The 16,579-nt window shown below is 41.9% G+C and overlaps 1 protein-coding gene across 3 annotated transcripts in view; it reads left to right on the top strand.

Annotated features, from left to right (window-relative positions):
• Positions 1-16,374, top strand: part of bicc1a (BicC family RNA binding protein 1a) — a 182,022-nt gene extending 165,648 nt beyond the window's left edge. For all 3 annotated transcript variants that reach the window (XM_060933407.1, XM_060933406.1, XM_060933408.1), the window contains exons 20-21: positions 12,985-13,084; positions 14,952-16,374. In XM_060933407.1, the coding sequence (XP_060789390.1) occupies positions 12,985-13,084; positions 14,952-15,082 (231 nt within the window). In that variant the 3' untranslated portion in view covers positions 15,083-16,374. The remainder of the gene's footprint in view (positions 1-12,984; positions 13,085-14,951) is intronic.
• Positions 16,375-16,579: the final 205 nt, after the last annotated feature.

The following is a 16,579-nucleotide window of genomic DNA, read 5'->3' as shown; positions in this document are numbered from 1 at the left end:
CTAATTATTCTATCCATATTCACTGGATATGAGCAGTCGCACGCTTTGATTGGCTACTCTACTACTAGGATATCGGCTCCTATACCGTGAATAGAGAAAAACAAAATGGCAGAGCGCGTTGCTGAACCAACCGAGGACAAAATAAAAACTCAAAAACAAAACCCCAAAGATACAAAAAAAAAGCAACAAAATATGGAATGAAAGTATTTGATGGTAAGAACATATTTATTTATTTTTTTAAATGACCTTTTTTCAAGAATTATATATCATTATCGCATTTTTCACAAATTGCGCCTGTCATTTCGCCGGTTTGTTTACATTCGAGGCGGAAATGATTTTGTCGGACGTTTTGCATAAAGATTTTATTGATCGAATTTGCAAAAAATATAAATAAAAATGCTCCGTTTCTCAAAATCCAGTGAATGTGGATAGAATAAAACAGTTATTCCACTCAATCTCGTAGTACACGGCTTATAGACAACTCTGTGCTACGCGCCTCATCGGCTATCAGCTGATGTACGACTCGATTTTGTGGAATAACTGTCAAATACTGATTTGTGCTTCATTCCCACTCAAGGTGAAAACCGTAAATTTTCCGTTATTATGCTCTCATGGTGTCCTCTGATTATTGTTTTCTTTATTTTTTGTAACATGCCATAATAATTTGGCATAAGATATTTATATTTATATCTACATTAATTTTTGTACTAATTTCGTGCAAGTGTCACACCTGTGCACCTTGCATCAGATAGACTCTCGGGCGCGCTCCGGACAGCTCGCATGCGCCAAGCGGGGACTCGCGTGCGCCATAAACGACTCGTATCTGCGCAGGATTAAGGTGCAATCAGCACGCCTATATTAAAACTGTGAAAACACACTTACTTTGCGAAGTATTGAGTTGCGTTGCAGACACATTACCGAGCCTTATTTCTTTGTTTGATTTCCTGTTTCTCGTCTTTGATTCTGCCGAGTCTACGATAGCCTGTTTGTGCCTCGGTCGACCTGTTGCCTGTTTCACGATTTTGCCTGCTGTTCTGGATTGTTTGTGTCTTCACTTGTATTAATAAACACACCTTCTGCACTTGCATCCGTCTCCCAACCATCTCTGACAGAATGCGTCACACTCCCTGACAGAGAAACACATGCACCTGTTCATGTGTCATGTTCAGGAACAAACTAATGTTAATGGCGCTGAAACAGCCACCGTCAAATGGTGCAGTTGGAGTCTTGTTCTCGGACTCGACTCGAAATTTTCTTTAATGGCTCTGACTTGAGCACTGGGGACTCGAGACTGGACTCAGACTCGAGGTTTAGTCTCTCTACCTGCCACACCGAGCCCACTCGCATCTGGATAAGGGAAATGGCACAGTGAGGATCCTCTTCTTGGACTTCTCGAGTGCCTTCAACACCATCCAGCCCCTATTGCTTCAGGACAAACTGAACAGGATGCGAGTGGACCCCTGCCTGGTCACCTGGATCTCCAGCTATCTCACTGACAGGCCGCAGTACGTCAGGCTGAAGGACATCACGTCTGACACTGTGATTAGCAACACCGGAGCACCCCAGGGCACGGTGCTGGCCCCTCTTCTCTTCACCCTGTACACCGCGGACTTCTGCTACAACTCGGAGCTGTGTCACGTTCAGAAGTTTGCCGATGACACAGCCATCGTTGGGTGTATCAGTGACGACAGAGAGGAGGATTATAGGAGCCTGGTGAGGGACTTTGCTGTGTGGTGCAACAGGAACCATCTGCAGCTCAACACCTCGAAGACCAAGGAGCTGATCATTGACTTTGGGAGGTCCAGACCAAGGTCACGACCAGTTCTGATCGAGCGAGTCAAGGTGGAGGCTGTGGATTCCTACAAGTACCTCGGGCTGTGGCTGGACAGCAAGCTGGACTGGACTTGCAACACCAATCACTTACACAGGAAGGGACCGAGCAGGCTATACTTCCTTAGGAGGCTGCGGTCCTTTAACATCTGCAGGAAACTCTTGTGGATGTTCTATCAGTCCGTGGTCGCCAGTGTCCTGTTTTACACCGTGGTGTACTGGGGGGGGGGCAGCACATCCAAGAAGGACACATCCAGGCTGGGCAAACTGATCAGGCGGGCCGGCTCTGTGGTCGGCACGAAGCTGGACTCTCTGGTGATGGTGGCAGAGAATAGGTCTATGGACAAACTATTGAACATCATGGACGATGCCAGTCACCCTCTGCACACCGTCATCAGCAACCAGAGGAGCCTGTTCAGTGACGGAATGCTCCTTCCCAAGTGCAGGACTAACAGACACAAAAACTCCTTTGTCCCTCACGCCATCAGACTGTACAACTCCTCTCTGGGGGGGAGGAGGGGTAACAGGAGGACAGAGGACGGGAAGGAGCAGTAGCCTAGCCTAACAATAAGCAATACCGAACAATGTGCAATATAAAGTGCAATATCTCTCCTGCCGCGCCCCCCCATTCTCCCCCCCTTCCCCATATTTTATTCTTTTTATATTTGTATATGTAAATTAATTTATTTTAATTTATCTAGAGGTTTTCTCTATTTTCTCTGTTTACCTGTAATGATGCTGCTGGAATCTTAATTTCCCTGAGGGAACCTGCCCAAAGGGATCAATAAAGTTTTATCTAATCTAGTGACTCGACTACAACACTGAGATCTAATCAGTCTGCACAGTACTGTAGTTCCTCCCTGGTTTGGTGATCGGTACGACCGTGTGAGCTACTGCATCGCTGACGCTCTGACATTTTGTCTTTCAGCGGAGGTGATTCCGTACATTTCTTCAACAACTTCTTTCTCTCGTTCTCCCAAATTGAACCTGAGCGTCTGTAATTATGTAGAAATCAAATAAAAAAACTTAGTGCTCAAGTTTTGTTTTGATGGATTTCAGAACTCCAAAAGCGTATAATCAGTATAAGGTAAGTTTTCCTGTCTCTTATTAGAAAAAAAAAGGAAAAATTGGCAAAATCACAGAACAGAATTGGCAATTTTCTGAACTGGAAAATCATCATCATCCCTACATGTCATGACGTTGCTGCCAGTGATATAAATGATGTAGTGATATTCAGGGTTTCCCCTAAAGCATCATAGCGTAGCGGTCCCACTACGCTTAATTTACTGATCAACATGCCGCTACCCATTAAACCGCCACCATGACGCTTACAATTGAGGCCTCTGGTTTAAAGTTAGAATCAACATATGAGCCCATGGCCTTGAACTTGACCTAAATTCATAGCTGATGTCAGAGAAGGGTATTCCACGCTGATTGGCTGAGTGTGTTTGGTATCTTGAGTTGATTGGACGAGCAATGCGCGATTAATATTCATAGGTAACTTGTGCAAAAATGGCGGAGCCTTCAAGCCGGTAATAAGTGAGCGCAAAACAGATGGGTCGCAGCTTAATTGCAGAGTTTTTCACAAAGAAAACTGTAGAAAACAACTCCGCAACAGTGGCAGGCCGTCGTCGTGAGACCGCGACGGCCCGTTCGCTGCATGTTGCTCACTAGCTCGAGTCTGACAGTGAAAGTATTGAGTCATTCGCACTATTGCCAAAATTTAATGAACAACTCGTGTCATGTTGCATCACCATTCACTTTGTCTGATGTGAAATAAACTGCAGTCTCCGTTGGAACAGGACACTGCTTGTGAGATACAAGTGAGTATTAGATTGACTTTTTTTTCTGTTTTTAGGCCGGGAATTCAGGAAAATTACAGTACAAGTAAAATATAGTCGTCTCCCCCACCCAAATACGTTGAACTGGTAAAAATCAGCTCTAGAAGTCACCAGAAGCCACAAAATGAACCCTTGTATTTCAAAATTTTCCAAGGTAGCATGCCCCCAGACCCACTAGCTTACAAGGCGTGCTCTTTGTACCTCGCTGTGCTCAAGGGGCCACTACTCTTTCTAGTTTTTCTAGGGGAAACTCTGGTATTGCAATGGCACTCAATAATAATAATAATAATCAGTTCAATTTATTTATAATGGCACCTTTGTCACACCTAAGGTCGCTTTACAGTTGAGTGGGGGAGTCCACCAAAAGAGAGTCAGGATGTTATTCCAATGGCGTAGCTACCACAGTCCCACCAGGTGCACGAAAATAAACCCCACAGCCACTGCGACGGCACCGGGCAACATCACTCGGAACACCGCACCACAGATCCACTAAGCGAACACGGAAGCACCGCCACACAGAGTGCTGGTATGTCCCAAACCACCTGAATAGCCACGGCGATGCTACTGAGCAACATCACTCGGAGTACCGCACCAAGCACAAAAGCACTGCTGGGCAACCGATGTTAAAAAGAGCAGCAAGCTCACTGCAGTCCATAGCAAGGCATCACCCACAGGGCACCAAGGTCTGAAGGGAACCGACGCCAAAACTGGATCCGGAGCTACACCACAACCGGCGGACAAAACACTCAAACAAAAAACAAACGTCAAACTAAACAGATGCAAAAGAAATGAAAAGCTCCGACGAGAAGCGGCAGCCAAACGCGCACGGCGTGCTCTCAACCGCAAACGGAAAAAGCCAAAAGCTCAAACTGCATCAGTGTAAAATAACCAGCGGCGAACTCGAAACGACAATAAGCTTGTTTTTTCATGTGATTTAGTTTAATTTATAAACTACACACGATGACATCAACACCAGTAATTGATGATAAAACAGTTTAACAATATACAGTGATAAGTTATGTGAATGTAGTGCCTCTCTCTTGGCCTTGAATGAACAGGATTCTGACATTTCCACTTTAGTTTTGTTTTTTTTTAATTTATTTTATTTTTTTTAATGGTTGAGGCACGGAGATGGATGCAAGTGCAGCTTTTTATTTATACAGGATAAACAAAGCAACTAAAAAACCCCAGGCATGAAAACACGGCACGCTCGAAGTGAGGAATACAACGAGGATCAGTATGGAAAATAAAAGCAAACTAACACCAGACAAACTTAACAGAAGCTGGGGTTTAAATAAGGCGTGTAATGGTGAAATTGAAAGCAGGTGAGCGTGGTTGTGTGGTAATTATAGTTCGAGAGGTCATGCTTGTATGCTTGAGCGATTCGGCAGATCCAGCAAAAAGTTTAAAAAAAATGTTCCGAAACGGGAAGAGAACTCTTTCTGTTTCAGTGGAGACATGACGCAGCTCGTGCTTCATCACAGGGCAGTGTGACACGCTCGGAGGAAAGCTGTCTGCCCTCTTCCGCATACATGAGCTCACAGAGGACTATGATTAGCTAGTGCCTCTGTGATTGACAGGAGAGGGTGAGTATGCCCCTCCCACTTAGAAAGCACATCCAGTTTTGCTCTAGGTTTGGCAATGTCAGGATTCAAACTCGCCAGCTCCAGAATATCAGCCTATTGCTTTGCTGTTGTGTCTGTCAGGACCTTTTTGTGTTTGAATTCAAGAATTCTGTCTGTATAAAGCTTTTAACCATATACAGAGCCTAATTCGCCCAAGAGCATTAGCTCAAAATTGAGTCCAACCCGGAACAAATTAGTAACAAGCTGAATTTTTCAGAATATGTTCAGAATACCCTTAGGAATAACATACTAAAAGTCCCCGGGAATCCACCTTGTGCTCTCTGAGAAATTCAAGATGGCGTCCAAAATGGCCGCCAATTGGAGATTTTTCAATATCTCAGGGATAAAACATAATATAAATGCAATTAACATGTTAAATTATATGTTCTCTCATACAAGCAATGCAATTTCACCATTGTCACACTGTTAAAATTAAAATTAACCAAGATTACAAGGTCATTAATGTGGAAATTACATGGAATTTGATGGTTGACATGATTGACAGATTAGCTTAGTAGGCTACCTACATACATGAACATAATGTAAAACAACAAATAGACATCAATTTCCTTAATATTTAGTGCATCTTTAAGCTTTGATAAAATATTAAAGGGAAATTAAATTTGAGAACTCTATCTTCTAAAACTACAATGGCAAGCTGTTTCAGTACACTTCAATATTCCGGCGACTTTCATGACAAAAAGGTCTGCCTCAATAAAAGCTCTTGCTTATAAACAATGAGTAGACTTAAACACTTCTCAGTGCCTCAGTTGTAATGCTTGGACCTTTGTTGTACCATCAATGAAGTAGGGAATTTATTCAAGCTTGTTTAAGGGTGGAAAAAAATTAATCTTTGAGTTTCTAGCGCCAGTCTTTACTACTAGCAATGCCAGTGTGTTCGGACAAAAAATGACTAAACTCAGCATGACATTTTAAAAATGACTGAACTCAGCATGACCTTTTAACATGCCATTTTTCATTTTACACCACCACTTTAATTAATATTAATGAAAATAAGTGCTCCAACCCCTAGTAATTGTGTTTGTTGTTTTGTGAACAGAATAGGATGATACGGAGTGAACGAGTAACCAATGGATCCACACTATACACAAATATACTGTTATAATAATGTGTACATTATTATATAATGTTAATACACAATGTAATTAATACACATGTTGAAATTTACTCTCCTACCCTACAAAACATATATTCTGACCTTTTAATTGCATTAATATTTTGTTTTGGGCCTGAGATATGGGCAGATCTCCATTTGGTGGCCATTTTGGACGCCATCTTGAATTTCTCAGAGAGCACAAGGGGGATTTCCGGGGACTTTTAGTATGTTATTCCTAAAGGTATTCTGAACATATTCTGAAATTTTCAGCTTGTTACTAATTTGTTCCGGGTATAACCCTATTACTCCTGGGCTAAATCTAGGGCGCGTAATACGCGTTTTTTATTCCACTTTTTGGGCACGAGAGTGATATAGCGTATCTATTCTTTTTGTCGTGCATTTATAAGTAGAGAGCGTGTAGTCGCGTTTTACTGAATCTTGTGCGTATCAATTTGTCAGCACCAGCTAGCAAGCACTGCGGTAAACACAACCCCGATTCCAAAAAAGTTGGGACAAAGTACAAATTGTAAATAAAAACGGAATGCAGTAATTTACAAATCTCAAAAACTGATATTGTATTCACAATAGAACATAGACAACATATCAAATGTCGAAAGTGAGACATTTTGAAATTTCATGCCAAATATTGGCTCATTTGAAATTTCATGACAGCAGCACATCTCAAAGTTGGGACAGGGGCAATAAGAGGCTGGAAAAGTTAAAGGTACAAAAAAGGAACAGCTGGAGGACCAAATTGTAACTCATTAGGTCAGTTGGCAATAGCTCATTAACATGACTGGGTATAAAAAGAGCATCTTGGAGTGGCAGCGGCTCTCAGAAGTAAAGATGGGAAGAGGATCACCAATCCCCCTAATTCTGCGCCGACAAATAGTGGAGCAATATCAGAAAGGAGTTCGACAGTGTAAAATTGCAAAGAGTTTGAACATATCATCATCTACAGTGCATAATATCATCAAAAGATTCAGAGAATCTGGAAGAATCTCTGTGCGTAAGGGTCAAGGCCGGAAAATCATACTGGGTGCCCGTGATCTTCGGGCCCTTAGACGGCACTGCATCACATACAGGCATGCTTCTGTATTGGAAATCACAAAATGGGCTCAGGAATATTTCCAGAGAACATTATCTGTGAACACAATTCACCGTGCCATCCGCCGTTGCCAGCTAAAACTCTATAGTTCAAAGAAGAAGCCGTATCTAAACACGATCCAGAAGCGCAGACGTCTTCTCTGGGCCAAGGGTCATTTAAAATGGACTGTGGCAAAGTGGAAAACTGTTCTGTGGTCAGACGAATCAAAATGTGAAGTTCTTTATGGAAATCAGGGATGCCATGTCATTCGGACTAAAGAGGAGAAGGACGACCCAAGTTGTTATCAGCGCTCAGTTCAGAAGCCTGCATCTCTGATGGTATGGGGTTGCATTAGTGCGTGTAGTATGGGCAGCTTACACATCTGGAAAGACATCATCAATGCTGAAAGGTATATCCAGGTTCTAGAGCAACATATGCTCCCATCCAGATGACGTCTCTTTCAGGGAAGACCTTGCATTTTCCAACATGACAATGCCAAACCACATACTGCATCAATTACAGCATCATGGCTGCGTAGAAGAAGGGTCCGGGTACTGAACTGGCCAGCCTGCAGTCCAGATCTTTCACCTCTGAGTCTGCGGTCTCTCAGAGGTTTCTGAAGGTTGACCTCTTCCTCGGCAGCAGTAATTGCTACCTCCGCCATCTTGGCCTGCGTGAAAAACGCTACCTCAGCAAACGTTGCCCAGAAGGCTTCCTGGGTTAGCTGCTTTCACCTCTAGGAACCTATCTTCGCATTCCACCGTCTTTTGGTCTATTAGGACAGCAGCCGCCTTTGCCCCCTCATCGTCGGTTTCCCTTAGAGCCTCAGCGTACTCGTATCCTGTGTCGGTAACTTTGGAGAACTCATTTTTATACATCTTCCACTCTCTCAGAATTTCAGACGGCTCCAACAGCCCTGGTTTGGTAAATATGTGCCCTCTTTTTGTGAAAGCCGCTTGTGCCCTGGATCGTGTATTTTTGAGTTTCTCCAGGTCTGCCATTTTGGTTCCTTTTTAGTTGACTGGGAAGCTAACTGTTCCAATACTGGGTTTTGAAGCTCCTTTGTCCTTTGTCAACAGGAAGTATGGATGGATGAAGACTTTGACGTCCAGGCAGGCTACAGTCGGTCACTGAGACCTGAGTGTGTTTGTGTGAGGCTTTTGAGTGTCCTTGTTTGTTACTGCACTTTTCCAGTGTGTTCGGCCATTGGTTAATAACTAAGAAATCGTTCACCAAGTCGGTGCGAAGACCCTATTGTTTTTCGAAGCATGATGATGATGATTATTATTATTATTATTATTATTATTATTCTGCCGCGTTTGGCCTTATTTGAGGCATTTCCCGTGCACGAAAACTCATGAAATTTGATACACACATCAGTCATTGTCACTGCTACTCAGCCACAGACTTTTGGCCCCGGGTATGGCCCAGGGACTTCATGGCGCCCCTTTTTTCCATTTCCCATTGAAATGAATGGGTAGAACTTTGGAATGATGTCATAAGGCCATTTGGAGTGAAATTACACATGGTCATTTTTAACGTACTCCTCCTAGACGGTTCAGCAAATTCATGTCAAACTTGGCAAACATGATGCCAAGACATTGCTGAAGTTGAATTGCGAAGGGATTTTTGATATGTTGTAATATGTTGAAATATTATAACATATAATATGCCAAGGTATTGCTGAATGTTGAACTTGATATCTTGTAATATGATTCTGATACTCTTTAGCCGTTATGCGCCTGTCTGGTATTGCGCCACCAACTGGCCAAGGAAAGAATAGGGTTTTGAATGTTTGTGTTTTGACACATGATGAATTTTAACATGCTCCTCCTGGACGGTTCATGAAATTCATGTGAAATTTGTTATACGTGATGCCAAGATGTCGCTGATATTAAATTGTGAAGGGATTTTTGAGATCTTGTAATATGTTGAAATGGCCTTATGATTTTCATATCTTGCCACATAAACAGGAAACGTGTCAGAAAGCCACAGTGCATTGACTGTATGGTCGGACACTTCTTACTTCAATAGATGATATGATTATTATGATAACCTGACGCCCAATGGGCCTGCCTGTTATAGCGCCACCACCTGGCCAAGCAGGAAATGTGCCAGAAATTGGCAATGCCTTAACTGATTGATCTGACACTTTACAAAATATTGTGTATTATGATTGTGATATTCACATGTGTAATTCAGATGCCTAGCACAGCACCACCATCTGGCCAAGCAGGAAATGGGGAAAAATGTTCAATTCATTGATGGATTGATCTGAAACTTGACAAAATATTGGATATCGTGAGTCTGATATATACAATTCTGTGCACACTCATACACACTCAGTAATATGCATATTTATGCATACACACTCTCTCACAAGTATGCACTCACATGCACACCAACATCTATGAGCACACTCTCTTTCACACACATACATTCTCTCTCTCTCTCTCTCTCTCTCCCTCTGACAAGCGCACACACGCGCGCACAATAATAGCGGAGCTCCAGCGGAGCACCATACCTAAGAAAAAATGGTAAACCCATCGAGTCGATTTTTTGTGGTTTGTTGTACGTGTACCACCAGTCATACACACCGCCTAGTGGTCAGTGTTAGTAATTACCAGTCATACACACCGCCTAGTGGTCAGTGTTAGTAATTACCAGTCATACACACCGCCTAGTGGCCAGTGTTGGTAATTACCAGTCATACACACCGCCTAGCGGCCGGTGTTGGTAATTACCAGTCATACACACTGCCTAGTGGCCAGTGCTAGCCAGTAAAGAAATAAAACAAAAGAGACTGGCTATGATATAAGAAAATTCTACAACCCAGAAACAGATGGAAGCTCTGCTTTTAGGCAGTGCCTAAATCTATATATTAGTGACCTACCATCATTGTGCATTTTGTTGCAGACATGAAAACTCTGCATGTATACACACACACACACACACACACACACACACACACACACACACACACTGCAGACACAGGAAAGCTAAGATGACTTAAGATTACAGCGTGAGAGAGATAAGGAGGAGACACGTGTATAGTTTTGTACATATATAAATGTACATTTTCACACCACAGAAAAAAACACAGTCTTTGTCTGTCTATCTCTCATCCGTCAAGCAGTCATGGCATTTGCAACATGCACATCACCTTTGAACATTTGATGAATATATGACATGTGACTCTTTTGTTGGGTGGCGGAATGTCCTGGATTGCGGAACCGCACGTGCGAGGGCCCGTCAAGGCTGCTAGGGGCTTTAATTTTCTTTGGGTTTTCTGAAATCAACACAGGGTCGAAATTATACCTGCAAATTTACATACACTGACTTAGATTATTCATTCAGAGGTGCTGAAACTTCCAAAATATCTCTTATCTTGCCAAGGCCGAGGTCTCTTAACTTCCTGTTAGTGATCATGATTGACTACAGCTGGTAGCTCCTCCGTGCCTTCATAAAAAGGGTTTGTTTACAGCACTCATTGGATTGACCAACACACAGTAAAATGGGAAAGTCCAAGGAGCTCAGTGCAGATCTGAGAAAGAGGATCGCAGATATACACAACTCCGGAATGTCTCTTGGAGCTATTTCTAAACAGCTACAAATTCCAAGATCAGTTCAAACAATTGTATGCAAGTTATTGTGAGGTGTAGTCACTTTGCTAAGCCACTTTGCTTCAAGAAAACCCAAACTGTCACCTTCAGCTGAAAGGAAATTGGCTTGGATGGTCAGGAACAACCTGGGAACCACCATGGCACAGCCCTGCCATGAACTGGAATCTGGTGGACCACTGTTTACAGTTCAGATCACCATGGACTAAGAGGCTGCTATCCGACACATAACCCCCTGCTCTAAAATTTGACACCTTCAAGCTTAACTAAAGTTTGAAGCTGACCACACGGACAAGGAAAAAGCTTTCTGGAGGAAAGCTGTATGTTCAGATGAGACAAAGATTGAGTTGTTTGGCCACAATGACCACCATGTACAGAGGGACACTGTACCAGCTGGTGGTGGTGGTAGGATCATCATGCTCTGGGGCTGTTTTACTGCCAGTGGAACTGGTTCATTGCACAAAGTGGATGGAATAATGAAGGAGGAGGACTACCTCAGAATTCTTCAGCATAAACCATCAGAAACTTGAACACAACTTGGGAGTTATGACAGGACAATGAACCCAAACGTGCATCAGAGCTGATTGTAGAGGATAAAGCGGGCTAACATTAAGCTTAAAACAAGTCCTGACTTCAACCCTATTGAAAATATATATGGACCGTGCTTATAAGTCGAGTCCATGCCAAGAAGAAAAACAAATTTAATTGAACTCTATTAATTCTACCATGAAGAGACGTGAAATATCCAACTAGAATTCTGCAAGAAGCTTGTTCATGGTAAACACAAATGTTTGGTCAAAGTGAATCTTGCAAAGAGACATTTTACCCAAATATCAGGTTTGCTGTATGTATATTTTTGACCCTGTGTTGATTTCAGGAAACCCAAAGAAAATTAAAACTTGTGCACCAAATTTTAGTGTTTTTTTTTTTTTTAAGATGTGCAATCATTCTGCCACAGAAAAAGAACAGTTCAAAGAAATTACTGAAAGCCCAAATATTGCCATGACATTCATGTCACTGTATGTAAACTTCTGACCAAAACTGTATGTGTAGTTTTGGCCCATGTTATTTAAAAACCTCAGACTTTTCTGAAGATAAGATGCTTCTACCGACCATAGAGTACCAAGATATCGCGTTCTATCTGGTTTGGCTGCCGAAGAATCAAGTCCAACCTTGGACGAAATGTAGCCCATGTTCTGAGTGGGTGCCCAGTCTGGATTGTTTCTATTGTATAATTTTTCTGGCGCTCCTAGAAGCGAAACGGTAATACACGTGTTAAAATTATAGCAACAACCGAGTGAACCATGACAAGAGAACGCTCGTTTTATAGCAAAATTCTAGCAAAACAAAATAAAATTCTTCCATGATATCGAGAGAGCTTTTGAATCTCACGTGAGATAAAATGATCACTGAAAACACGAGCTGTTTTGGTTTTAGTCCGTTAGATCAGCCCTGCCGATGTTGTTCAGCCGTGTTCGTCTCCTCTCCTTACTAAGCCTCAGAGTTTCCTCACCCTCTGTCTGAATCACGGATGGAATTCTAAAAAATCGGAACGTGTCACGGTCACGAGTACTATTGTGACTTTAACCATATACAGCACAAAGATATGGCATAGCTAAAAGAACAGTGGAAAAACAAAGAGAGTCGCACACAAGTGATTGTTTTGTATGGAATGTCGCTTCAGTCCGCATTTGTATCTCCACCAACATGGCCGACATCCGGGTTTCTATTTTGCTTTGACGTCACTTGCAAGTCAAGGATACATCGACGTAGTCACAAAGCAGCTTTGTAGAAATGTATACATTTTAACCGTGAATTTATAATGATGGTTAACCCTGTGTGTGTATGTGGGTGGGTGCATTAGATTGATCTGCAGACGTTTGTCACGCTGACGGACCCAGACCTGAAGGAACTTGGAATCACGACGTTTGGAGCCCGTAGGAAAATGCTGCTGGCCATCTCAGGTGAGAAATCTGTTTATAGCATTAATCACGTTAACCATATTTAAACTCCTGGGTTATACAGTTGTGTTCAAAATAATAGCAGTCCAACATGACTAACCAGATCAATCACTGTTTTTGGTGGAAATTATATTACTACATGGCAAATAATTTACCAGTAGGTGTAGTAGAGTCACAGAAAACCAACAGACCCAACATTCATGATATGCATGCTCCCGAGTCTGTGTAATCGAATAATTAAGTGAAAGGGATGTGTTCAAAATAATAGCAGTGTGGAGTTTAATTAGTGAGATCATTCATTCTGTGAAAAAACAGATGTCAGTCAGGTGGCCCTAATTTAAGGATGACGCGAGCACATGTTGTACATCCATTTCTCTCTGAAAACCTGAGAAACATGGGTCGTTCCAGACATTGTTCTGAAGAACAGCATGCTTTGATTAAAACGTTGATTGGAGAGGGGAAAACGTATAAAGAAGTGCAGAAAACGATAGGCTGCTCAGCTAAAATGATCTCCAGTGCTTTAAAATGGACAGCAAAGCCAGAGAGACGTGGAAGAAAATGGAAGACTACCATTCGAATGGATCGAAGAATAGCCAGAATAGCAAAGACTCAGCCAATGATCAGCTCCAGGGTGATCAAAGACGGTCTGAAGTTACCTGTGAGTACTGTGACAATTAGAAGACGCCTGTGTGAAGCTAATCTATCGGCAAGAAGCTCCCGCAAAGTCCCACTGTTAAAAAAAAAAAGACGTGCTGAAGAGGATACAGTTTGCCAAAGAACACATCGACTGGCCTAAAGAGAAATGGAGAAACATTTTGTAGTCCAAGGGCCGCAGACAGTTTTTCAGACGACCCCCAAACACTGAATTCAAGCCACAGTACACTCTGAAGACAGTGAAGCATGGTGGTGCAAGCATCATGATATGGGGATGTTTCTCTTACTATGGTGTCGGGCCTATTTATCGCATACCAGGGATCATGGATCAGTTTGCATATATCAAAATACTTGAGGAGGTCATGTTGCCTTATGCTGAAGAGGAAATGCCCTTGAAATGGGTGTTTCAACAAGACAACGACCCCAAACACACCAGTAAGCGAGCAGCATCAGGGTTCAAGACCAACAAAATGAAAGTTATGGAGTGGCCAGCCCAATCCCCGGACCTTAACCCGATAGAAAACTTGTGGGGTGACATCAAAAATGCTGTTTCTGAGGCAAAACCAAGAAATGCAGAGGAATTGTGGAATGTTGTCAAATCATCCTGGGCTGGAATACCTGTTCACAGGTGCCAGAAGTTCTCAGAAACCGTGGTTATACAACTAAATATTAGTTTAGTGATTCACAGGAATGCTAAATCCTAAAGATTTTTTCAGTTTATACAGTAAATATTTGAGTTTGTAATGAAAAATGCAGACACTGCTATTTTTTTTGAACAGCCCAATATTAATTTTTCTTCATTTTCTGTAAAGTAAAATATTCATACATTTTTCTTCATGTTTTGATGTAGAATATAATGTGCAGTGTTCCCAATGCATGGAAATAAAAACTATTATAAGGATTTTGAGCTTTACTCACATTTTTAAATACACTGCTATTATTTTGAACACGACTGTACTTCTACAAACCTTTTTAGCTCGACTAGAAACTTTCATGAGACTAGGAACTATGTGGAATGTGCCATTACGAACATCACTAATTTTTGAAAAGCTTCACTGAATAGTCAACACTCGTTATAGACCAGGAACTGTGTCGTTCTCAACCAGGAGAGTTCCAGAACTTCCTCAAGAGGTTCTGGAAACCTCACGTCCGGTTTACAGCGAAGATCAAAGACCTTGCCGTCTTAAACACTTTCCATCTCTTCTCTTCTGGACAGAGCTGAATAAGAACCAACGGGAGCTTTTCGAGCCTTCGAACATGCGCACGTCGTTCCTGGAGGGCGGAGTCAACAGCCATCTCACGCGACACTTCCATGCCGACGTGGCGAGTGTGAGCGGGCGCTGGTGACCGGAAAAAAGGCACGACGATAAAATCTACCTCTGTGGTACTAGTTGACGGTACCTCTACATGGACTACACACCTTCCCCTTTCTAATGTGGAGATTCCGATCATGTAGAGCAAATCATTTTCTTTCCGTTCAATCAGGCTGGATAATATGGAAAGCCATAAGGGTCAGTATGGTCCATTTGTTAGCCAAAACTGCCACAAGTGCCAAAAAAAAACAGAACCCGTTGACTATCCTCAGAGGTAGGGGAGGGATGACTGGAGAAGGGGAGGGTTGGCTGCTACTTAAAAGTTAAGTGTGTAAAATGGTAAACTGACGCAGTGTTATTAACTGAAACGGTACTTGTTTATTGTAAAGAAGCAGGCACACGTGGTCACGTTGACTTTGGTACTCCTGCCTTCTCTGGCACATTGAAGTATCAGTATTAAGCACTTTAAAGAAAGCTTTTACGTATGTGTGCGTGTGTGTGTGTGTGAATCCAGTGCCAAAGCACTTCCCAGCCATCAGTGTTCAAAGTTCATAGGTCACAGTTCATGCTCAAGGCCTCGTTGATCGCTCATATTGGTGTTATTCATTGTTATAAAACTGCACTTACTCCAATGTATATTTAAATTTTTTTTTTACTATAAACATTTTCATTTTACGTATGTACTTTTCCATAAGAAGCATTAGTTTACATTTTTTATTCTCTCCTTGTTTTTTTTAATCCCATTATGCCTCCAGATTTTTCCAGAACAAAAAAAATGTACCACAATATATCCATGATTAAATTCATGATTTTTTTATTTTTCCTTTTCCATATTACTGTGATTTTGTTTATTTAAAAGGGAAGCATTCTGTCGTGATTTAGTATTTGACCAGCAATTCAGTCTTAAGTATTCACTCAGGGCTTTTGTTACGGGATCCAAAATGATCTTGATTAACTCAAGAATCTGTGACAAACACGTCACAGTGAATCAAAAACTCATACAGGCCCTATTTCAAGTTTCGCCTACAAAAAGAGAGGGGGAAAAAAATCAAATTTACGCTTTTATGGACTTTCCTTTAACCGCCAAAGTGAAGAAGCTGGGATGCGTGGGGATTTTGCACTAAAGCTATGAGGCTCACAGTAGATGATATTAAAGCTGCATAGAAGTCTCACTCACCAACAAGTCTTTAGGCTCCATGATATCATTGATTTAAAAAAAAAAAAAAAAACACGTTTATACAAACTATTTATAAGAACCTTCTAGTACAATTGTACGGAAGCCGCGAGAGGCCCTTCATATAATCCTTTTTTTTTATTCACCTTGTTATCCCGAGATAACGACATAATTAATTCAGGATCTCGAGAAAACAACACAACTAATTCAAGATCTCGAGAAAACAAAACAATTATTTCATGATGTCAGCTGGATCACTGTATCTCCGTCGGTAGAGACGAAGCCGGGCCAGTCTTCTGCGGAGATGCCGCGGACTAATTTTGAAATGATCCCTTATTAAAAGACTTGATGCAATCT

The sequence above is a fragment of the Neoarius graeffei genome, chromosome 11, assembly GCF_027579695.1.
Source record: "Neoarius graeffei isolate fNeoGra1 chromosome 11, fNeoGra1.pri, whole genome shotgun sequence".
Classification (NCBI taxonomy): domain Eukaryota; kingdom Metazoa; phylum Chordata; class Actinopteri; order Siluriformes; family Ariidae; genus Neoarius; species Neoarius graeffei.
The sequence above is the reverse complement of the archived record's forward strand: the minus strand, read 5'-3'. Positions and strand labels throughout refer to the sequence as shown.